General features: G+C 64.8%; 5 protein-coding genes across 5 annotated transcripts in view; 2 read left to right on the top strand and 3 right to left on the bottom strand.

The window, feature by feature from the left end:
* Positions 1–393, top strand: part of EMIHUDRAFT_360050 (hypothetical protein) — a gene marked incomplete at both ends in the record, with an annotated part of 1,063 nt that extends 670 nt beyond the window's left edge. Inside the window, 2 exons of the mRNA XM_005757348.1 lie at positions 3–230; positions 322–393. Of these exons, the coding sequence (XP_005757405.1) occupies positions 3–230; positions 322–393 (300 nt within the window). The remainder of the gene's footprint in view (positions 1–2; positions 231–321) is intronic.
* Positions 394–1,001: 608 nt separating this feature from the next.
* EMIHUDRAFT_220429 (hypothetical protein) lies at positions 1,002–3,022 on the bottom strand (the record flags this gene model as incomplete). Its single annotated transcript, XM_005757347.1, has 4 exons — positions 1,002–1,145; positions 2,549–2,584; positions 2,692–2,759; positions 2,839–3,022. The coding sequence occupies 4 exons, from the start codon at positions 3,020–3,022 to the stop codon at positions 1,002–1,004; spliced, it is 432 nt and encodes a 143-aa protein (XP_005757404.1).
* A 6,864-nt stretch (positions 3,023–9,886) lies between these two features.
* Positions 9,887–10,991, top strand: EMIHUDRAFT_453732 (hypothetical protein; the record flags this gene model as incomplete). Its single annotated transcript, XM_005757346.1, has 3 exons — positions 9,887–10,240; positions 10,383–10,510; positions 10,586–10,991. 3 exons carry the CDS (start codon positions 9,887–9,889, stop codon positions 10,842–10,844), a joined length of 741 nt encoding a protein of 246 aa, XP_005757403.1. The 3' UTR covers positions 10,845–10,991.
* A 1,772-nt stretch (positions 10,992–12,763) lies between these two features.
* Positions 12,764–17,307, bottom strand: EMIHUDRAFT_466101 (hypothetical protein; the record flags this gene model as incomplete). Its single annotated transcript, XM_005757345.1, has 14 exons — positions 16,821–17,307; positions 16,409–16,518; positions 16,090–16,340; positions 16,004–16,037; positions 15,793–15,924; positions 15,463–15,653; positions 15,243–15,387; positions 14,981–15,125; positions 14,881–14,942; positions 14,603–14,803; positions 14,381–14,454; positions 13,688–13,840; positions 13,146–13,608; positions 12,764–13,009 (listed from the first exon to the last, which is right to left on the bottom strand). The coding sequence occupies exons 1-14, from the start codon at positions 17,266–17,268 to the stop codon at positions 12,764–12,766; spliced, it is 2,655 nt and encodes an 884-aa protein (XP_005757402.1). The 5' UTR covers positions 17,269–17,307.
* A 3,667-nt stretch (positions 17,308–20,974) lies between these two features.
* EMIHUDRAFT_453730 (hypothetical protein) overlaps positions 20,975–22,297 on the bottom strand; it is a gene marked incomplete at both ends in the record, with an annotated part of 2,281 nt that continues 958 nt past the window's right edge. The window contains 5 exons of the mRNA XM_005757344.1: positions 20,975–21,049; positions 21,344–21,436; positions 21,509–21,718; positions 21,808–21,906; positions 22,075–22,272. Coding sequence (XP_005757401.1) covers positions 20,975–21,049; positions 21,344–21,436; positions 21,509–21,718; positions 21,808–21,906; positions 22,075–22,272 — 675 coding nt within the window. The remainder of the gene's footprint in view (positions 21,050–21,343; positions 21,437–21,508; positions 21,719–21,807; positions 21,907–22,074; positions 22,273–22,297) is intronic.

The following is a 22,297-nucleotide window of genomic DNA, read 5'->3' as shown; positions in this document are numbered from 1 at the left end:
AGGCGCCCGTCCTCAAGATAACCAAGGTCGTGGCCGACGGGCTGCACAGCCCGCTCACCAAGCACGGCGGCTGGCCGGTCGTCGACGGCGTCGCGACCTCGTACAACAGCGCGGCTGTCGTCGCGCGCAACAAGTACCTCCTCCCGCTCGTCGAGGCGGTCTGCCCCTCCCTCGGCCGCCTCGTCGTGGCGGCCGTGAACCCCAAGCCGATGCACTACATCGATGGCGAGGTGAGCCCTCTCCCGCCGTCCCAAGCTGTATCTCACTTGTCCCCACTCCTCCCCACCCCGCCGCCGACTTCGCTTCGTCGCTCGACCAAAGGTGGTCGAGCCAATCTCGTCCGAGGCTTTTAAGCCAAAGCCGAGGCTCGTCGGACAATTCGAGGCTTGTTAGCCATATTCGAGGCTTGTCAGCCACGCTCGAGGCTTGTTAGCCAACCCGAGGCTTGTTAGCTATCTTCGAGGCTTGTTAGCTAATTCGAGGCTTGTTAGCCATTCGAGGCTTGTTAGGATTCCTAGCCAAATCCCGAGGCTCTGGAGCGCTGTAGAGCTGTAGAGCTCTACATCCGCCGCGTGACGAGGCGGGTGCGTTGTAGAGCGATGTAGAGCGCGATTTTGCTGTAGAGTTTGTTGTAGAGGCTCTACAGCGTACAGCCAACCCGCCGGGAAAGGCAGTGACCGGCGCCTCGTCGCCAGACGTCACAGCGGCGTGGACGCAGGAGTGTGCGGCGACGAGTACCGGCAAATCCGGCCCGGTCGGGTGTGGCCGGCAGCTGCCTAGTGCTGGCCTGTGACCGGCGCCGCGGTGGCGGCTCGCCGCCGTGGCGGCGGTCGGCAGGTGCGAGCGCGTGATGGCCATCGTGCGGCACCGGCAGAGAGTCCGGCGGCAAATTTTGTCAAGAAACACCTTTTGCGCGAGAGCCGCGCTTCAGTGCGCATGCCCAGCGTGTACGCAAACACAGACAGTAAATCGGCGTCTAAGCCCTCGGACGCCTCCTCGCGCTACCGCCCCGCCGCCGCCCCAGAGTCTGCTTCCATGGCACCCTCGCACGCCGCGAGCAGCGCGCCGATGGGCAGCGCCGCCTCCGTCTCGCCCGGCCTCCACCGTGCCGCCTTGTCGGGTGCCGCCGCGAGCTCGCGCGCCATCTGCGCCGAGCCGTAGTCGTAGAAGCGCGACGAGCAGCTCGCGTCCGACCTGTTCACAGCCAGGGCTGTGAAGAGGCGCCGGCCGGGCGGCGGGAGGCGGCACCAGAGCAGCGCCAGCGGAACTGGGGCGGTATCTCGGCGGTACTCGGCAGTCTCTCGGCTGTAACTCGGTTGCATCTCGGCTGTATCTCGGCTCTATCCCCGGCGACATCTCGGCGACATCTCGGCGACATCTCGGCGACATCTCTGCACCAGAGCAGCAACAGCGGGCTCGGTCCGGCCTCGTACAGTCCTTCGTTGTGGTAGAAGAGCAGCCCGTCGCGCGAGGCGCCTATTCACGCCAGGAGGTGTGACTAGAGGCCGTCACCGCATTCGCCTTGGTGCGACCCAGTGCTTCCTTCTGACTGCCGTCGCTGCCTCTCCCTTCCCGACTGCCTGTGCTCGTGCGATCTGGGGCCCCGGAGTCGTGGGGGTCTTTGCGGGAAACGCCCTACCTCTCCCTACTGTCGGCGGTCTCTCGGCAGTCTCTCGGCTGTCTCTCGGCTGCCTCTCGGCTCCCTCTCGGCTGTCCCTCGGCTGCCTCTCGGCTGCCTCTCGGCTGCCTCTCGGCTGCCTCTCGGCTGCCTCTCGGCTGCCTCTCGGCTGCCTCTCGGCGGTCTCCCGGCTGTCTCTCGGCTGCCTCTCGGCTGCCTCTCGGCGGTCTCTCGGCGGTCTCTCGGCTAGTTCGCGCCGCCGCCGCGGTAGTATGCGGTGGAGAGGGTGGCGGCGGAGCAGCGGCCGGAGGGAGGGAGATGCACGAACCGGCACGGGTTGGTCGACGCCTAGTCAATGTGCATTCATGGCCATCACTGGTAATTAACACTGCTCCTCGGCCAGCTTCACTACTGCGAACTGTCTGGCGCCTGGCGATCGGCGTGCACCTCGGCCAGCTTGCTCGCCTGCCCCGCGGGACGGTCACAGTCTCGCCTTGGCAGGTCGATCACTCTCGGCTGCACCTCGGCTGCCTCTCGGCTGCCTCTCGGCTGCCTCTCGGCTGCCTCTCGGCTGCCTCTCGGCTGCCTCTCGGCTGCCTCTCGGCTGCCTCTCGGCTGCCCCTCGGCTGCCTCTCGGCTGCCTCTTGGCTGCCTCTCGGCTAGATCTCTCGGCTGCCTCTCGGCTGCCTCTCGGCTAGATCTCTCGGCTGCCTCTCGGCTACCTCTCGGCTACCTCTCGGCTGCCTCTCGGCTGCCTCTCGGCTACCTCTCGGCTGTCTCTCGGCTACCTCTCGGCTGCCTCTCGGCTGCCTCTCGGCTGCCTCTCGGCTACCTCTCGGCTGTCTCTCGGCTACCTCTCGGCTGCCTCTCGGCTGCCTCTCGGCTACATCTCGCCGCCCAGAACACGCGCTCCTCGTAGGGGTGGTCGACCAGCCGCAGCCCCTTCCACGCCAGCAGGTCGAGCACCTACCAAGGAGAGGCGCCGACGCGCTGAAGACTTTTCGGGCCACGTCACCCCTCCGAGTCGCACTGCCCCTAGCGGCGGGGGCTGGCTAGCGGGCTGGCTCTCTCACATAGCCTCTCACATAGTACGTCTGCTCCGCCTCGGCCCACACGCAGTCGAGCTGGACGTGGCCCGCGCCTATGGCAGCCGATCTGAGGAGGGCTGGTGCGAGGCAGTCCGCAGCCCACCTGGTCCGCATCTCTCCCCCCCCACACACCGCCCGCCGCCCGCCGCCCTCCCGGCAGCGCCGACGGGAAGCGGCGCGGCGCGCAGCCCTTCGCGTGCCTCCGCGTCTCCCCGCCGCCGGTGGTGACGAGGCAGCGCACGCCCGCCGGCCGCGCCACCACCGACCAGCAGCTCGGAAGGTCCTCGGGGACGTCGACCATCCACTCGGGCGCCATCAACGCTGCCTCCCGCCCTGCTGGCCGCCGCCGCCGGCCACCGCCGCCGCCGCCCTCGGTCTGCATGGCGTCGTCGCCGGCGCCGGCGGGTAGCGGCTCCGACGTATCCAGCATCGGCGCTGAAGCATCGCCGCCGTCTGTCTCACCCATCCACTCTGCATGGCCGCAGCCGCCGCCGCCGCCGGCGTCGCCACCGTCGCCCAGGCCACGGTTCTGGGCGGTGCGGTCCGCCCGCCGAGAGCGCTGCCGCTCGAGCAGCTCCGCACGCCGGCGGCGCTGCTCCGCCTGCTTGGGCTGACGCGCCTTGACGGAGAGCCTCTCCATGTCGTCGTCGAGTCGACCGGGAGCTGAGGGGATCCCGTTCACAGCCTTGTTATTGAGGTTCTCGAGGTTCTCGAGGTGAATATCCTTTGGCCGCGTTGGGTAGCGAGGATTGGTGTAACCCGAGCCACGGAGGCGTGTTTTCTGGCGGCCGACCGTCAGTGCACGGAGTTGCCACTTCTCCGACTGCCCCGGCTAGTTCCCGAGGTCGTCGGGTGTGACCCCTTCGTCCCCCGCCCGAGACCTTGAGAAGATATACGTCCTATGGCGCTGTGCGCTGGTCTGTGAGAGGTTGAGGTGCGAGCCCTGGAGGCCCTGGGAATGGGGGGAGACTACCCGCGGGCCTAGAAGGCCCGCGCGCAGGGGGGTGGGGCATTGAGACCGCAGACCGGTCATGAATGAGTGCGCGACACGCATGTTGCGAGCAGCGTTGTTGATGTTTTGCGCGTCGCCACAGACGGCGGCGCGCGAGAGCTGTTGCGAGTGGTGCTGGACAAAGCCCCGGGCGCTGCCGGAGGCTGTGCCGTAGTCCGGTAGTCGGTGCGGTCGACGGCGCTCGGGCTCCCGACCTCTTTGGCGAAGTTGAAGATGATTCTCTTGGTCGGCGGCGCGATGCCGCCCTGGCTTTCGACGAGACAAATTTTGACGATTCCGTTCTTGACATGGAGCGCGTCGTAGTACTGTCCCTTGTGCCCTTTGACCCAGCCTTTACCGGTCGCATGGACGAGCGGGCCCTGTGACTTGTGGCCGCGCTCTTTGCACCCAAGAACCTTGAGCAAGGTTTGGTCGAGGGTGTTGCCGAAACCAAACTTGTGGCCCAGTGACGCACAGCATCCGCCGTGTGCCGCCGAGCCCTGCCCAGCCTGCCTCGTCTTTGTGAGCACTCGCTTGCTTTTTCGGAGGGCTACGAAGCCTTCACACTCCAAGGGCTGCTTTGTGAGACACTCGAAGACTGGGTAAGCAGTAGAGGTCGATACTCGACGCGTACCACATGGTCTGTGTCGCTGTCGGCACGCTGTCGACAGGACGTCGAGCGACACCGGTGGCAGTGCCACCCAGGAGCGGTCGGGCGGCCCGTCATGAGAGAGCCACCATGTGATCCGTATGATGATTCCTGACAACCGCTTCAGTCAACTTTCGTCACAGTTTCCGCTCTGAGAGGAGCTGCGGGTCAGTTCGACAGCTGGAGCTGTGTCGCCGGCGTGCGGCGGCCTGCCTCCGGAGGTGCCTCTGAGGTGGACATTTTTTGGTCACCGTGAGAGAACGCGTTCGAATTTTCACTCGGGAACTTCAACTCTGCACGCGCACCGGCCAGGGCTACAATAGTGCCAGTGAGGCGGAGGCGCGAGTCGGAAGGCCGCGACCGTGATTTCATCCCTTCTTTTTTTTACAATCGCTGTGAGGAGCCGAGTGCAGTGGCGAGCCAGAGGCTACCTGGGTCACCAGCCATAGTGGGCTTCATCACCCAAAATAAGGACGGTTTGGGAGACGGCTCGGCGTAGCGATAGTGGCCAGCGCAACTCGCCTGGGGACTCAACGCTCAGCCAAGAGCTCCCGCACGCGCTGGCGCGAGTCATGGCGCATGCAACGCGCAGCAATGCTCGCCTCGCCTCGCGCAAATGCGACCGTCCTCGCAGCCGACAGTCCACCGCCTGCTAAAGAAGCACAGCGACGAACCTGGGGGGTCGACGGGCCCCCGGGGGCGACGGGGGTGCTCTTGGGGGGGGTCTCCCCCCAGTCAAGGGGGTCTGGGGCGCAGCCCCAGGAAGCCCGCCGCCGTCGCGCTGCTGCGGCCGCCAGCAGTGGGCGGCGGCGGCACCGACGCTGACCATCGACATGACGAACTGGACTCGGCCCGCTTTCTTCCGCTCTACCGACAAGCTCGAGGTGCCGCAGCCTGACCCGGACCGCTGTCGGCCGTGTGCTTTCTTCTATCGGTGCACGACCGCAGCGAGCTGTGTTCGGCGACCGCTGAGCACACTCGCGCTGCACGTCGCTGCACTGGCTGCGCTCTCGAGACACGCTCATCGGCGGCGCTCCCCCCTCCGCTGCACCCGCACCGCTCGACGCTCGTCTCGCTGCGGCGATGCTCCAGGCGTGCGTGGAATCATTATTATTGGATCCATCCCAGCGGCCTCAGATCGTCGATTAACGCCTGCCCTTTCCTTCCCGCCTGATCCACTACGCGGCGCTGCCGTGCACTGGCGCCAGCGAGCTCCATTCAGATCCCACACGCGCGACCGGCAGTCGAGTTACAAACCGCAGCTGCGCTGTACGTGCACGCGCTCGAGCCGTCGTTCGGCGATCTCTCGGCTCCCGCTCGTCGACTCGCGCTCGGACGCGAGGTGTGTGCTCGCCCGGTCCCCCGGGAGGGGACCAGGCCGATTTTAGCGAGATATGTGGAATCTCATCGCCCGCCACTCACGCCTCCCTCCCTCCCCCGCCGCCGTATCATCTCCTAGCCTACGATATGCTGAGACCTCACGCCCCGCGACTGTATCCCACGCTCGCAGGCGGGCCTATCTGCCGTGCAGCGCCGTAAGCCATCATTACTGGGCGCGATGGTGCTCGTGCGACTGCGGATTCGGTCTCACCTCACACCCTCTGGCCTGCAGCTGCACACGTGCCGGCGCCTTGATCGAAGGGGGACCTTCTGCATGTTGGGCAGACGTCATGACCAACTAGACCATACGGACAGCTATGCTCGAGATGAGAGAGGCTGGCGTCGCACCCGCCTATAAAGTTGAAATGAGAAATTATCAATTTTTTTTATGATTTTTGGGTAAAGGAATGTGGGTAGATGGTGTGGTGTGTTTTTGGAAGGGTTTGGAATGTATTTTCAATATGTAAAAATAATTGGTATTAAATTGGATGTGGAGGATATGTTTTTGAGGATGAGAATGGCGATTTGGAGATTTTTAGTGTAGTAGATTTTAAGAATATATGCGAGGGTGAATTGTTGACAGGGTTTGCGATGAGGAGCGATCTGAAGATTTGTAATGGGTGATCAGATCACTACCGCCGAAGCGCAAGCGCTTGGAGCAAGGGAACTGCGACGTATCGGTCCCAGACTAGCACCCCACCTCACTGGCCGATCTTCTGGCCCAGCGAGGCTGCTGCGGAGCACTCTCGGGCCGATCTTCTGGCCCAGTGAGGCCGCTGCGGGGCACCCGGCGGCTCGGCTCGCTCATCAGCGCAAACTCGGTCGAGCAGAAAGTAAGGTGTGTGTATAAAGGCGGCACGGCACTATAAGGGTCGGCGGTAAGGCGGCGCGGCGGCAGGTGCGGCATTGACCATTGTAGGAGCGGCCGTACGGCGGCAAGGCGGTAACGAACGGCAGGGGGTACGGCGGGCTAAACGGCAAGGGCGGCGCGTCACGGAGGAAGGAGCGGCACGGTAAGGAACGGCGGCACGACGGCAGACCACGCAGCGAACGGCGGAGCATTGGGCGGCGGGAAAACGGCTGGGCGGGGGCGAGGGTGAGGCGAGGGTGGCGGCGGTCCGGATCACGAGGAAGTAGAAAGTTGGGCGGGAGGGTGAGGCGAGCGGCGAGCGAGGGCGGCGAGGCGGCGAGAGGGCGAGGCGGGTAGCAGTCACCCGCAAACACACACACCGCACCGCACCGCGGGGGGGGGGGGGGGTCATAACAAACACGGTACAGGATCGAGGTGCACGCTGCTGAAGCAGTGTCGACCCCCCTCTCCATCATCTGGGAGACGTCGGCGGCGATGGCGGGGTGACCGATCACTGGGTGAGCTAGTTTTGTTGTAAATCTTTTGAGCTTGCCTGCGGCGAGGGCGGTCGAGTGCACGGGAGCTCAAGTGCCTCGCCGTCCTCGCAGGAGTCGCTTAGGCGGCTCCGGTGGGTGGGTACCTGTGTGTACGATGCGCGCGCGTACTGTGGAGAACTGGAGCGCTGCCAGAGCTTGTACAAAGACGGCACAAGCAGGATCAGGTCTGCGACTGCGTGGATGCTCCACATATGTGTGTGGAGTCGGGCTCGCTCGGGCCTCGGCGAAGAAGTCTCCTTGGCGCTTGGCTGCGTAACTAGTTTTCATAGTGTTACTGTTAGTGAAAACCGGCGATTTCGAAGCGCCCGTGGCGGTTCGCGAGAAGGAGGGAGAGCGTTTGATTGAGGGGCTCACGGCAAGGACACCGACCGAAGGGGGGGGTCGGTCGTCACACCTCCCGCCGCCAAGAGAGCGACCGACCGGAGGGGGGTCCGGTCCGCCTCGGGGGCAGACCACCGACCGGCGGGGGGGTCCCCACGAAGTAGGGGGGGTGGGTACAAAATGACGCTCCTATTACGCGTGCAACCCTCGGCAGCTGCAACGAGTGCGGTGCTCGGCGTGCTCTCGCCTACAGTGCTAACTGACGCAGTATGGCTGCAGGGACAAGCACGGAGGCGACGATGACCGAGCATCCAGCGTTTGCCGCACTGCCTGTGCCGTGCAACGCTGCATTCCAAGAGCACAGCGGGGCCGGAAGCGAGCAAGTGCATGCAGTGTTTGGTTCCGGTGTGCAGTGCTTTGGTCCTGCAGTCATCTACCAGGCCCTCTGCACATCAGTGCTTGGCAAGGAGCTGTCTACTGGTGTCATCAATTTGGGACTAGGCGAGCCCGGACCTCGACCTTCCTACGTGCCAGCCGAGGTCTTGCCCATGCCAGAAGGCTACGTCCCGTCGGCAATAGACGAGAGTGCGCAGCAACAAAAGTGGGGCTCGCGTATCGGCGGCGAACATGGAGCAGAGCTTTGGCAGCTATACTCCACGCTCGGCACTCGTGCAGTGGACGACTTTACGTACAACCTGATAGCGGACGTATCGAGCATGGAAGGCGGCCTTTCCTCAAACCTGTTCCAGTTGGCCTCCGGGAACAACGGCGCGTGGGGCGCGGTCTGTTTCACGTGCAATAAGGGCAACGCCATCAAACTCGCGAACATGGGCCGACATGGCTCCGACATATTTCTCAGCTTCCGAGCGCGCCGCGGGGGCTCTGCTTGGGCTCTGCAGACAGCCAGACGGCTCCGCGTGGTCGGACCGACTTTTTTCAGACTGAACTATTTTGGGTACCAAGGGTATGTGCTGCTAGATTGATGTCGAGCCATCTGCGCGCTCGGCACGAGCCCCTCAGGCGCCTGCGCGCCAACCACCCCCCGGTGTTTTGACACCATTATTTGGTATATTAACCTCGCGGCCGCCTAGATAGACTGAAAGAGTTAGACACCCCAGGAGTGAGGCTGCTGCTGCTGCTGCTGCTTCTTGCTGCTACGTTAGCGCCTGCTGCTGCTGTTGCTGCTCCACTGCTGCTGATTGTGGACACGATTCCTCCGCTCACCCCGCCCGCCCGCCCCGCCCCGCCCGCCCGCCTCTCCCCGCTTGCCCGCCCGCCCGCCCGCCCGCCCGCCCGACCGACCACCCATTCCCATCACCATCTCACATACCTTCATATAGGCGCTCGAGACCTCCTCTCGCTGCCTACTCGCTGCCTCTGGGGAGGAGGGGAAGACGTCGTGCGGGCGCCACTGCGCTCGCCGTCCTGAGGCCCCTCCCCGAAAGGCAAGTTTTAGCCACATGAAATCCGAGACCCCTCCCCACCACCCCAATCCCCCACCCCCTTGCTCCCCTCCCCCCCCTCGGGAGGGCCGAACTGAGGCGCCCGTGGGACCCCACAATTCCCTTCCCCCCTCGGAGGGGGCCGGACGGAGGCGTACCCCGTGGGCCCCGCTCTTTCCCTCGCATAGCGGCCACTCTTCGGATCGCTGGTCGAGCGACCCGGGGGATGCCCCGCGCGCCTGACCCAGGCGCGAGAAACGAATCTGCGAGGCGAGGCCGCTCACGCGGCCCGATGGGGAGGAACGGGGCGAGCCCCCTCCAACCCACCCGCGCTAGGTCTCGGGTTTGACGCATGGGGTCACTCCCGCGAAACTCGTGAACTAGCCGGGGCAGTCGGAGAAGTGGCAACTCCGTGCACTGACGGTCGGCCGCCAGAAAACACGCCTCCGTGGCTCGGGTTACACCAATCCTCGCTACCCAACGCGGCCAAAGGATATCCACCTCGAGAACACGGTGGCTAGTAAATTTCTTTACCGGGGCAAGCGGCGAGGGGGTCGCCGGGGGGGTTGGGATGATGGGGATGGTCTTTTCGGCGAGCACTACGGTGCTCGCGGATTCGACTGTCCCCCCGATCGTGCCCACCTCCATGAGGACGACGGCGCCTTCTAAAGGTCCGTCGCAGGCTGTGCCTCTTTTGGTACCTGTGAAAAGAAAGAAAGAAAGAAAACAGACACCCCAAGGGAGGGATGGGAGGACGGCACGCCGCCACCACACAGGGATTTTAAGGAGAGGTGTGTGATGCGCTAGCCGTCGCCCACCCTAGGGAGTCTGCCTCTTCCTATCTCTCTTCGCAGTCTCTCGCCGCTTCTCGCTGCAGCCTTCATGCCACCTCGCGGTCGTCCCACTCTCGTCGTTCTCTCCCTTGTCATTTCCTGTGTCGAACCTGTGTGCTCGACCAGAGAGTTCTTTTTGTTGCACTCTTTGCGAAGGATGTCGGTCGCAGGGTTGGTGGCCATCGCGACGACTGGCCTGCTCCTGCCTGCGGCGCCGCGCCTAGTCGCACCGCGCGCAGCAAGCTTGCGACGTGATGTGAGCATGCAGTATGACCAGGGCGGCTACGGCGCGCAGCAGTACGGCCAGCAGGCGCATGCCGCACCCGCAAGCACAGCGCCCCTCGCAGCTTCGCCCTCACCGTTCCGCTGCGCCCTCGCGCTTCCCGCACATACGCACACGGCGCCGCCGCCTTTGCAGGGAGGCTACGCCGGGCAGCAGCAGCAGCAGGGCGCGCTGTGGTGCATTTACCCGGTCGCGGGCGTCAGCGGGCACACACGCTTCCAGGCTTTTGTGACCTCGCAGCTCGCTCTCACCCCCTCCCCCCCCCCCCCCTCTCTCTCTCTCTCTCTCTCTCTCTCTCTCTCTCTCTCTCTCTGAAGCGCACACGGACGCTACCTCGAGCTCCGCTCTCACTCCCTCCCCCTCTCGCTAGGCGTTTGGGCCGCAGTATGCCTCGGCCACCCAGAAGTACTCCACCATCCCGTACGCGCTCTCCTTCTCCGAGTACGAGTTTGTGCTCGGCCGATGGAACATGATGAGCCCCTCTCCGTACGTCAGCCGGAAAGCCACGCCCGGCGGCGGTCCGTCTCGCCGCTCACCGGTTTGCCGATGATCGCCGCGGCTCTACTCTCGTAGGCAGCAGTGCCTCGTCCAGCTTCTGCAGGACGGCAACGCGATGCTGACCTCGACCGGCAAGCCCGCGACCGGCGTGCGCGCGCGGGGCGGACAGTGGAACGCACTGTACACCGGGCAGACCCACTACCTCTCTGACGGCGACGAGGTGGCCCTCGACGCGCAGAGCCCGGACAGCGCCGTGTTCACCTTTGAGCACCTCGCGATGCAGGGCTTTCAGCAGCAGGGCTATCAGCAGCAGCAGGGCGGGGGCTACTACTAGATTGCGCTGCCGAGCCGCCGCAGAGGGCCGGGCCGCAACCCACGGCAACCGTGCCGTTTCGCTCTTGCCTTCGCACTGCCGCGTGCGATCGTCTGAGTTTTGCCCCCACGGAAGTTTTCTCGTGAATGAATAATCACTGTGTATCCAGCGTGCGATCTAAAGGGTGTGGATGCAGGGTTGACGGATCGGGGGACGCGACCCACTTCGCCACAGACGGTCCCGCGCCTCGCCGCTAAGTTTGCGGCAGGACGCCCCGCACCGTCCGCGGTCTCCGCTGTGCCGCGGTCTGGTTTGTCCGGAGTGAAAAGTCCAACGCGCTCGTCGGTGACGGTGTCCTCCAACCTGCGCCGCGCTCGGCGAACCTCGACAGCGCCTTCGGTGGCATGCAGCTCTTTGCGCCTGAAGCCTGGAGAGCAGCTCCTCTGCTGCTCACACACTTTGCACAGTTGACACTACTGTGCGGCTGCTACAGCTGTGACAGCGATGGGCTCGCCCTCACTGGCCCTCAGTCACTTGTGCTGCGGCTTGTGTGAGCGACACTGCTCGGCGACTGCCGGCACACTGTGAGACCATGGGTGTGAGGTCAAACCACGCTACCAGCGCTTGGTCACATCGGCCCCCAGGTCAGATCCTTCTACTCTGTTGATGACAAGACTTGTCTACTGGCTGGAGCCGAGCAGGAGGGCCCGGCGCACAACCCCCTGGTCAACTCACCCTCCACACCCCGTACTTTTGCGCGCGTCGTGTTTGCTAGCTTTCGTTTTGGCAATGTCCACTGACTCATGGCACCAGCCTGACCCTGTGCCATGAGCGCTGTGGTCAGTTGCGATTTGTGCGCCGGCGACGCTGCAGCGGCGACGACGCTGCAGCGGCGACGCTGCTGCATGGGGTGTCCTGTAGCCTTAGCGCTTAGGTCCATAGGTGCTGCGCCTGCACAGCACCTTGTGCAGTGGCAACGACTCCTGGCACTAGTGAGCTTGATGTCCTCAAATGTCCACAGAGTATACTGGTTGTGCTCACAGGTTGTGCTACATCAACAGGGGTGCAACTTTGAGAGGCTGCAACTATAAGGGATGAAACAGCTTTGCAGCTGCTGCCCAAGTTTTGTTATGGGCTGCAACTGCATCCTGCCACCTTGGATACCTCGACACCTTAGACGCTAACACCTTGACAACACTCGACACCGCTCGACACGCTCGACACGCTCGACACGCTCGACACCCTCGACACCACTCCTCGACACCTCGACACGGACCTAATGTATGGCATGGTCCCAGCCTAGACAGGCCTCGATAGGCCTCGACAGGCCTCGACAGGCCTCGACAGGCCTCGACACCTCTATCCCTCGACAGCAGCTCGACACCCTCGACACCGGGCCTCGACACCTCGACACCAGGCTCCAGGGCTCAGACCGCGTTTGCGTTTTGGTTTCCGGAAACTCACGTACAGGCCAAGTCGCTCCTGGCACCCCTGCGAGGTCCTGCACCAATCGTACAAAACGAATAATCCGCTGGAACTCGTGGAGTCGATCTAAAACATTTAAGGCTCAGCCCGTGTGTATGAGAGAGCAACCCGCATGACACACGGCAGTCTCGTGATTGCCTTTTTCGCCCAGGGCCCAGAGATAAAAGTTAAAACTTCTGATGCCATGCGTGACCTAGTAGTAGCTAGTAGTGTCCCCATTTATGGGGGCGTGTCCACGTGTTGGAGCCAGGCGTGGTGTGGACGCGAGACGAAACAATAGATGGAGAGGCAACCGAACCGACCGACGCGAGCGAGTGTGCGAGTCCTCGTCACACTCGACTGGTGTTGTGTTGTCGTCGCGGGCTTGGTTAATTTTTCGTATCAAGAATATTCACTCACTCAGTCTGGCCTACAATTGATGCCCCGCTACTCTATGGCTACGCGACTTAGACAGCCTACACCAACGTACTATAGCCCCCCTTCTGCCTCTCGCGGCTGGGCCCTCGCCGCGGCCGGCGCGGCCCACGCGATGGCGCGCCCTTCATAGAGCGACGGATGGAGGTGGAGGGGTTGTAGATGGCGGCCGCCTCGTCGGACACGGCGGAGCCAAGGCTCTCGAGCACCCAGCGCGGGAGTGGTGGCATGTAGAGCGAGCCTTCGCCGTCGCGGCGGAAGGGGTTGCGGTGTGCCTCGGCGAGCACCTGTCATCGCGGGTGCAGGAGGTGACCGCCAGCCCAGCGAGTGGTTCGGGCTGCGCGCTCGGCGACGCGTGTCACGTGTGCGGTGCGATGTCCTGCCTCTCTTCCAGCGCGCCTGGCGTTGGACTGGCTGCTGAACCGTAAATACGTCGACGAAGCGCGCGAGCAGGTTGTCAGCGGTGGCGTGGACGTACGCGTCTGCCTTGCGCGTCAGCTCTCGCCAAACGTAATACGCCAGGGCTGTGCCCCAGATTGCCAGCGCGATCCAGCACGTCGTGACGGCAGCGTCCGCCTGCGCAATTGTCGCGGCCGTTTGACAAACCCCTACACCTGTCGTCGCCCCGCCCCCCCCCTCGCCAGTAGCACCCGCCGCCGCATACTTTCCAACGCCTCCAAAGGAGAAGACCGGGTTAGGGCCAACAAGCTCGCCAGCAGAGTGCATCTCCTCGTACTCGGTCAGGGCGGCGATGGAGGAGCAAAGCGGGTCGGCGTGAACGACGCGCCGCTGCTGCTCGAAGAAGAGGACCGTGCAGCCAAGATGCACGGCGATGGCGGCTGGCATGATGTAGCAGTGCACAACCGAGATGAGAATCCCCCAGCACCTTGTAGCGGTGGTACCGCCCGCCGGTGATGAGGAAGTCGGGCCAGGACGCTATCGCCGTGGTCTCAAAGTTGGCGAACCAGTTCGACCCATTACCGAGAGTAGGGACGAAGGTGATCTTGCCACTGCGTGGGTCCGTCTCTGCGCGTTTGAGCGAGTCCCGGGTGGGAGCGCGCACCACGTGCAGGCCGATGCTTTTGAGCGCGTCGGAGATGTTGTTGAGGCTGGCACGCCTAGATCTCAGCCATCGGGTAGGAGTGTATGGCTGAGATCTAGGCGTGCCAGCCATCCTTAGCACGGATGGCTGTGAAACAGGGAGCGCAGCCATCCAAGGTGCACATTTCGAGGTGTTAGCCCTCTAGCTGTGCTCTCGAGAGCTGGGCTTTTGAAGAGGAGTTATTGAGGAAAATATATTATGCCCCCCCCCTCGTCCGCGCGCTTGAGAGCTCACACACGCGGCACTACTGATCTCACATTGGACGGCCCCCTTACCCTCCCACTCCGCACGTCGATCGCGCGCTCCGCGCCACGCGCCCGCCGCCTCCATCCACATAGGCCAAGGTGGGTCTATGTGGCCTCCAGGAGCGGGGAGGCGCGGCAGTCTCACTTTCCACACCGCTCCTCAGACGTCGTCTGCCTCGCCGACGCTACGCTGCGCCCCGCCGCTAGCGACGATTGTGGCGGCGGCAAGCGTCGGCTTCTGGGCCGCCGCATCGTCCTCCGCATTGGTAAAGTCGAGCGATGCCTGCATGTCGACCAGAGCGCCGCGCCACTCCTCCACGTAGTCGAAGAAGGACTGCACCGTCGTCGTCGTCGCCGCGGCGAGCTCGGTCGGGTTGGTGAGCACCTGGCTCATTCGCTGCAGATGAACTAACTGACCAATAGGCAACTATTCGCTGCAGATTAACTAACTGGCCAATAGGCAACTATTCCTGACCAATAGGCAACTATTCCTAACGAACTCATTCATTAATTGAGTCGGGTACGGCGAGCACCGACTCGCCCGTCGCGCTCTCGATGACGAGCTCCGCAACGCGCTCCACGATCGGCTTGTCCGAGGACGACCCCTCGGACGTGGGCGATGCCGCGGGCGATGCCGACGGCGACGCTGACGGCGAGCTGGACACCACACCCGGCGGGGAGAACACCGCCCGCGCGCTGCTCTCGGCGGTACTCTTCTTGACGGCGGCCGGCACCTACAAGAAAAGAGCCGCGCCGCTGAAGAAATGAGACGCGGCGCGCTTCTTGCCCGCTTCTTGCCGGCGGCCGGCACCGCCCGCTTGCGCGGCGGCTTCGAGACGCGCGGAGTGAGAGCGATCTCCGCGAGCGCCTCGCCTAACGAATGCTGACTGCTGCTCACCACTGCCAACCACCGCTGCTCTCCGCGCGCGCCTCGCCGCCTCCGCTGTGGTTGGCCATCTTGACAACGTCGGGTGCGAGCACAGCTAGCGCCTCCTCCGCCGCCGCGAGTGCGGCCTCGCGCTCCGCGAGCTCGCCCTGCACGTCGAGCAGCTCCTCCTGTTCACAGCCGGCCCTGTGAAGAGACGCCGTTCACAGCTCGCCCTGCACGTCGAGCAGCTCCTCCTGTTCACAGCCGGCCCTGTGAAGAGACGCCGTTCACAGCTCGCCCTGCACGTCGAGCAGCTCCTCCTGCGCGACCGCCGCCGCCTCCTCCGCCGCGGCGCGCGCCGCAGCCTCCTCTGCGATCTGGAACCTGGCATTCAAACAATTGTCGATGAATCGACTCATCGATGAATTGATGGAGAGCAGCTTTTGGAACCTGGCATCCATTAATTGTCGATTGATTGGTCAATCGATTCGTTGATGGAGAGCAGCCTCCTCCGCGATCTGGGACCGCATCTCGGCCGCCGCTGCCTCGGCCGCCTGCCGCGCCTCGCCCTCCCTCTCTGCAAGCATCTGCGCCGCCTCGGCCGCCGCCTGCGAGCGCGCGAGCGATGCCTTGAGCGCGGAGATCTCGTCGGCGCGCTCGGCGTCCGCCGCCTCGAGAGCCGCGGCTCGCTGGTTGAACTTGCGCTGCAGGTCGTCCTGCAGCCCGCAGTACCGCCAGCGGTTAGAGTGCTGTGGACGGAGCACACACCGCACGCCCCACCGCACTGATGCGTGCATCTCGTGACCGCTGTTCGGAGTGGCTAGAGGCCTAGACGCGGTCCTGCAGCCCCCCCACCGCCTCCTTGAGCTGCGTGGCGAGCTCGGCGCTCTGGCTCGCCTGCTCCGCGCTCTGGCTCGCCCGGTCCTCGCTCGTGCGCAGACTGCGCTGCAGCTCCTCGTTGCTGCCGCGCAGCTCGTCGAGCTCGTCCTACCGCACTACCAGGAGCTGCTCAGGAGGGGAGGAAAGAGGTCCTCCGAGCTCCTCGCTTCCAGCGCGTCTCCTCGACTGCGGCGGTGCGACGAATCGCCGCGGCGAGCTGCCTAATAGCAGTAATGAGAAGAGTCACAAGACTGAAAACAACAAGAATAGCACCGCTGCCCCTCCTCGGCGAGCTGCCTCTCCGCCGCTCTCGCCTGCGTGCGGTACTTTTCGAGCAGCTCGTGCTGGAAGAGGTGGCTGTCCTCCTCCGCCTCCGCCGCCGGCGGGGGCGGAGGCGCCGCGGCGATCATCGCCTTCGCCTCGCTGCCGCTCTGGTCTCGCTCGAGCGACTGCAGCCGCTTCATGCGCCGCTCTTCGCGCGGCGAGAGGACGGCCGCAGGCTTGGCTGGCGGCGGCGGCTTGGCCTAGGGTGAGGGCGAGGGCGAGGGTGAGGGAGAGGGTTTAGCTTGGCTGGCGGCGGCGGCTGGGCCGCCTCAGGCACGGCCGGCTCAGGCGCGGCGCTGCCCTCCTCCGCCTCCTCCTCCGCCGCACGCGTGCTCATCGGGTCCACCAGCGCACCGTCCTCGGGCTCGCTGCTCCCGCCTAGGAGGTGTCTAGGAAGCGTCTACGACGTGTCTAGGAAGTGTCCTCGCTGCTCCCGCCTGCTAGTCCACAGAAACGACATCATGTTGACGCATAGCACGTCCGCCACCGCCCGCCCCATCGCGGCGACCAGCTCGAGGCCAGAGAGGTGTCTGGGAGGTGTCTAGGAGGTGTCTGGCCACGGGGACGGCCAGTTCACCGTGAGCTGCGGTTCTCAACTCAATTTCGGGCCGGCACGTTACCGACCGAGGTGTCTAGCAGGTGTCTAGGAAGTGTCTAGGAACTCTCTACAGGAAACTCACCTCCGCCGTCGAGGCTGTCCAGGTCGTCGTCGTGCCGCGCGGGAGGAGGCTGGCGCGCCTTTGCGCGGCCCGACGCCGCCCGCCGCAGCGCGGCCGAGCCAGACTCGCCGAGCGCCGTCGACGCCGGCGTCGCGTCCCACGCACCCTCGTCTAGGCTGTGCCCGCCGCGCGAAAGCGGCGGTGTCGTCGGCGGCTGGTCGGGCGTCGGAGTCGGATCCGGCTGCGCGGCCGCTGGCGGATCCGCCGGCGGCTGCGGCTCCTCATCGAGCGAAGGCCGGGGCGGAGGCGGCCACTGCTTCGGAGACTTTAGCGGCTTGCTGGGCGACTGCGCCGCGTCGCCGACGCTGCTCGAGCTGCCGCGGCTCATCTCGGCATCCTTCTTGCGCTGCGCCTCGCGCGTCTCCGCAGCAAGCTTCTTGTAGTACTCGGCCTTAGAGCGCACGGACATCGCGCGGGCTGCGAGGAGGAGAGATAGGTGAGGTCGAGCGCTGGGCCTCGCGGCGCGTCAAAACTTCTCGCTTTGGAAAGAGAATTCAATCGGCAGCCGCTCACAGGAAAGAGATTTTCACAACAAAAGGCTCTCGCACACGCACGATTCACACGACAGACAAGGCGCAGACGATGGCTTCCTTGGAAAGAGAATTCGTCGTAGGGCTCCAAATTTCCCTCGCACGACACTGGGCACGGGACACCACATTCCTTCCTTAAAATCCCTGTGTGGTGGCGGCGTGCCGTCTTCCCATCCCTCCCTTGCGCCGAATTGCTTCTTTCTTTCTTTCTGGGCACGGGACCGGCGCGCACTGGAAAAATGGAGCTCGGCTAGGGTTCGCAGCGACAGGAGCGAGTTCGCGCTGCGCTAGGCTCAGACGGCGACTTCGCGCTGCGCTAGGCTCAGTACGGCGAGTTCGCGCTGTGCGGCCTGCAGCTGGACCGCTCTACCTCGCTATACAACTGTAGCCGAAGAGACTCTACCCTCCAACACATCCTCCTGATCCAATCACAGGAGAGCTTTTGAGTGATGAGTGACACACACACACACACAAACACACGAGAAGCCGTTCTCAAGCTGCGCCGCCTCGCGCGCAAAGTCGCGCGCGGCAGCGTTGACCGCACGGCCTACTCGCCCAAGTACTCGCTCTCTTTTATGTCCCACCATGCAGAGCGCATCTCTCTCTCTGTTGTGCGAGGCGTGAACCGCGCCATTCGCTCTCACCTGGCAACCCTGTCTGCACGTCTCGCGCGCGCGTGAACAGGGCTCCAGGCCCCAAATTACGTGTGAGTGTTAGAGTTGTTCGTACGTACTCTCTCTCTCGAGTTGTTTGGTATTGCTAAAAATCTCTCTCTCACACACACACACAAGAGAGCTTGAGACGTCGTTCGAGCTCCTTGCGCCAGCCTTCGTGCTGCGCTGCTGTGCTGGAGCGGCTGACGCAGGGATGGCTGAGCTCTGCCATAGAAACGCACATCATGTGGGTACTCTGGGTCACTCGTCGAATCACAATTAAGCACCCTGCTACGCTCGCGAGGGCAGCCTAAGCGGCTAAGCGCCCTACACTGCTTAGGCCGCTTAGGTGCTTAGGATGTCACAGGATGTCGTCAAATTCCTTTAGAAATCGGCTCTGTGGCACTAAAACGGAGAAAAAATCGGCGCCTTCGGCGGCCGGGGGACGGCCGAGGCTGAGCCGACCGCAAGTAATTCGTGCGTCCCAGCCTCAGCCAGCGAGCGAGCATGCAGGTCGAGTTAGAATCTCTAACTAAAGAGCGCCAGCCGCTCGCGGGACTTCACATGGCGGTGGTGGTGCCTCTTCGCACGCGAGAAGACGCGGTGAGGTTGGAGAGGGCGGCCGAGCTGTGGTCGGACCCCGGGTTGGCCCCGTGTGCGGCGGCAATCCCAGAGGGCGAGGGAGACGCCCTCGGTGCGGTGCAGTCGGCGAGCCTTGCATTTGGACAGCGGTGCGAGCGCATGACCTCGCCGGCCTTCGTCCCGCGCCCTCATCGTCCCTTCGCGACCGCCCCGAGTGACACCTCAGTCGACCTGATCGCCTATCAAGAGGAGCACCTCCTGAGCCCCGCGCAGCTCGCCGCCGCCGTTGGCCGCGCGGCGGTGTGCTTTCGTAGGCTGATCATAAGCGAGACGCCCGCCGCCGCCGCCGCCGCCGCCGCCGCCGCCTCCTCCGGCAGCGGCCTCTACTATCGGATGATGCTGCGGCTGTCGGGGCTGCGGCTCTACAACTACTGGTTCCTCGTGGAGGCGGACACGGAGCCGCTCACGCCGATCTGGCTTGAGTACATGGTCGCCCTTGTGCCTCCACTCGGCGAGCGCGTCTGGGTCAAGGGGAGCGATCCCCGCCACCCGTGCGGCGTGCGCTGCAAGGCAGAGGGCGGCAACAGGTACATTGGAAGAGCAGCCATCTACAACGGGCAGGACGCGCTTTTCCGCACCTTCGTGGAGGTGGCGCGAAACGCGAGCAGCCAGCTTCCGTTCGAGCGCGCTCTGTGGGCAGCTCGCATCAATAGCATCCAGACGCCTGAGGCACTCGGCTTCCCGCGCAAACGCCACGCCATCTCGCATCTCTTCCAGTTCTCCGACTGGCTCGTGAGCGACGCAAACATCAGCACGCCGGCGGCCCTCCGCAAGTACCCGTGCACGTTGCTCTTCCATCGCGCCCGCGATCACGCCGCGGCCGAGCCCGACTTGAACACCCGCGAGCGGGTGATGGCCGCGAGGGAGGCTGCCATCAGCGGAGGCGGTGAAGGGGGACATCATTTTCGACCTGCACACAACAGAAGCTCAGCTCTGGGCCAGGATACGACAGCTGGAGGAGAGCGGCGAGGGCGTAGGTGGCAGCGGCGGCGGCGGGAAGCGCAGTCGCAGCTTCTCTTCTAGTAGTTCGTCCAACGAGCCCCAAGGGCAGGCGCAGCGCCGCGATCCGACCGCCCTCCCGGTTGAGCCTTAAAGCCGTACCCTAGTTTCAACTTTCATTCACGTATGACTGTTTTGCGACTGTGATTGAAAAGGTTAAAACGCGCTCAAAGATAGAGCATAAAGCCGTATGCGGGCACACACGACACAGAACACGAACACACACGCTCGCCCGCGACCGAACTTCGATCGCGCTGACGCTCCCACAGCATCGCGCGGGCGAGACAGCGCCGCACACCCGGGCCTCTCGCTTTCCCTCTCAATCATGCTCCCGGTCGCACAGCCGGCGAGAGGGGAGGCCAGGGCGTGAGTGCGGCGCGCGCAGAATCTATGCGCGCGTAAGTCAGGCCTTGACGGCCGTGACCATCCAGAGGGGGTCGCCCTCGGTCGGATGCGGGCTGAGGTCGACGCTGCTCACGTTGCGCCAGCCGCCCGCCGGGCCGAAGGCGAAGAAGGCGCGGACGACGCTGCAGAGCGCCACGAACGTGTTTTCAAGCTTCTGGGGTGCGAAATTAAAAGTTGCGTTTGCGGATGGGTAAACAGGAACAGGGCCCCGCCCGTGCGATCTTTGTGCAGGGTTCTTTGTGGGTGTGGTCGGCGACTAGCCGGGGTCGTCCTCCCGCTGGGGGACTAGCACTAGCCGTCTTCCACATGGTCCCTCGCGGGGTCCCTGCTGCTCCTAATCTCTTCGTACATCCTCCTGCTGATCTCCGCAACGTCCTGCTCCCTCACTCGTCTCGCCCTGCGCGTCTGCTCCGCCTCACCGTCTTCTGCCCTGCGTCGTCTGGCGACGGGTCCTCCATAGTCGGTTGAGGTCGCCGCGGCGCCGGCGGCCGATGCCGTCTGCTCCGACTCCCCCGTCCCCGGGTCTGCCCTGCTCTGGCCTGCGCTAGTTTCTGTTTCGTCATCACCGGTGTCTCTCCTCTTCTTTCTCCTCTTCTTGTATGCTTTGTACACGCATCGCGTCGATTCTCGCTTCTCCCCTTTCCGCTTTTCGTCGCGCGTGAGCACCACCTGAAGCCCTCGGAATGGTGATGTGGAGTTGCGAAGGTGCTTCGGGTGCGATCATATACACATGAAAACGTAGTCGCGGGTGAGCGGCGCCCTCTGGGGCAGCAAGGCCAAGGGATGAGGATGGGGGGGGCGGGGGATACACATGCATCGCAACACACAGCTACTACTCGAACGCGGGGAGGGGGGACACACCACAGCCAGACGCGGACGCCTCGCGTCACAGCTCGATCGGGCACTCGTGTGAGCCTCTGAGGCTGCCCGCGTCGCCGTCGCCGCCCTCTTGCTCGAGTCGCTGCCGCTTGGGAGAGGGGACAGCTGCTGCTGCTCCGCCGCCGGCCGCCGCGCCGGCCGCCGGCGCGATGCCGCCCGCCCCGGAGGCCCACGCCGCGGCGGCCTGGCCGAGCGGTGTGGCTGGCGTGTGGAATGTACCTCCGTGATACGGCGCCTGCTGCTGCTGCTGCTGCTGCTGCTGCGCCTGCTGCTGCTGCTGCTGCTGCTGCTGCTGCTGCTGCTGCTGCTGCTGCGGGTTTGGCAGCGCCGCGGCGGGTGGCGCCTTGTTTGGCAGAGTGCCGTAGACGTGGACGACCGAATACTCGTACCGCGCGGGGTGCGCGTTGTCGGCGGCGAGGAGGGCGAGCACGTCTCCGTGAAACAAGTTGAGCGTCTCGCCGCGGTCCGCCTATCGCCTCGGCCACTCTCGGGTCATCTCGCGTAATCTCGGGTGATCTCGGACCACGAGCCGGCGGTCCGCCTTCTCCACCGAATCGTCCGCGTGGTGCCGCACGCCGATCGGGTTTGCGCCGAGCGCCGTCGCGACCGCGATCACGTCCTCGCCGCGCACGCCTTGCTCCGGCACCGGCCACGCCTTGGTGTCGATCCGGACGTGCTTCCTGCTGACGAGGGGGTCGTTGATCTCGAACGAGTTTGCGTGCTCGCGCGACGAGCGGCCCACGACCACCGCCTATCACCTCGGCCAGCCTCGGGTCCCCTCGGGCCCTCTCGGGCCCTCTCGGGCCCTCTCGGGCCCTCTCGGGCCCACGAGCGGCCGACAGCGACCGCCTCGTTGATCTTGCCCAGCGGAAGGCGAATCGGCCTGCGAGGGTCTTGCCCGCCCGCGGCCGCCACCGGCTCCGGTGCCAACGGCCGCAGCTCGAGCCGCCAAGACGGGCCGTGGCGCGGGGCCCCGGTCTCCTCCTCCTCCTCGCCGCCGCCACGCCGCCCCTCCGCCACGCGCAGCGCCGCCCCCGCCGGCGCAGCCAGCTTCCCCTCCCCCCGCCCCTCGAGCCCGGCCTGCCCCTGCTGCAGCAGCCGCTCGACCATCTCCTCCGGAAGGCCCAGCCGCCCTCCGCCCTGGCTCGACGCGCCGGCGGCGGCGAGGTCGCTGCTCGGCCCTGCAGCAGCCAAGCTCGTGCCTCCTGCCACGCCGGGGCGCGCCTGCGCCGCCAGCTGCTTGCGCAGCGCGTCGCAGATCTGGTGCAGCTCGCCCGTCGCGGCGACCTCGGACTCCAGCCTCGCCTCGACGGCGGCGCGGCGGGAGGCG

This window comes from Emiliania huxleyi, assembly GCF_000372725.1.
Source record: "Emiliania huxleyi CCMP1516 unplaced genomic scaffold EMIHUscaffold_91, whole genome shotgun sequence".
Lineage (NCBI taxonomy): Eukaryota > Haptophyta > Isochrysidales > Noelaerhabdaceae > Emiliania > Emiliania huxleyi.
The sequence above is the reverse complement of the archived record's forward strand: the minus strand, read 5'-3'. Positions and strand labels throughout refer to the sequence as shown.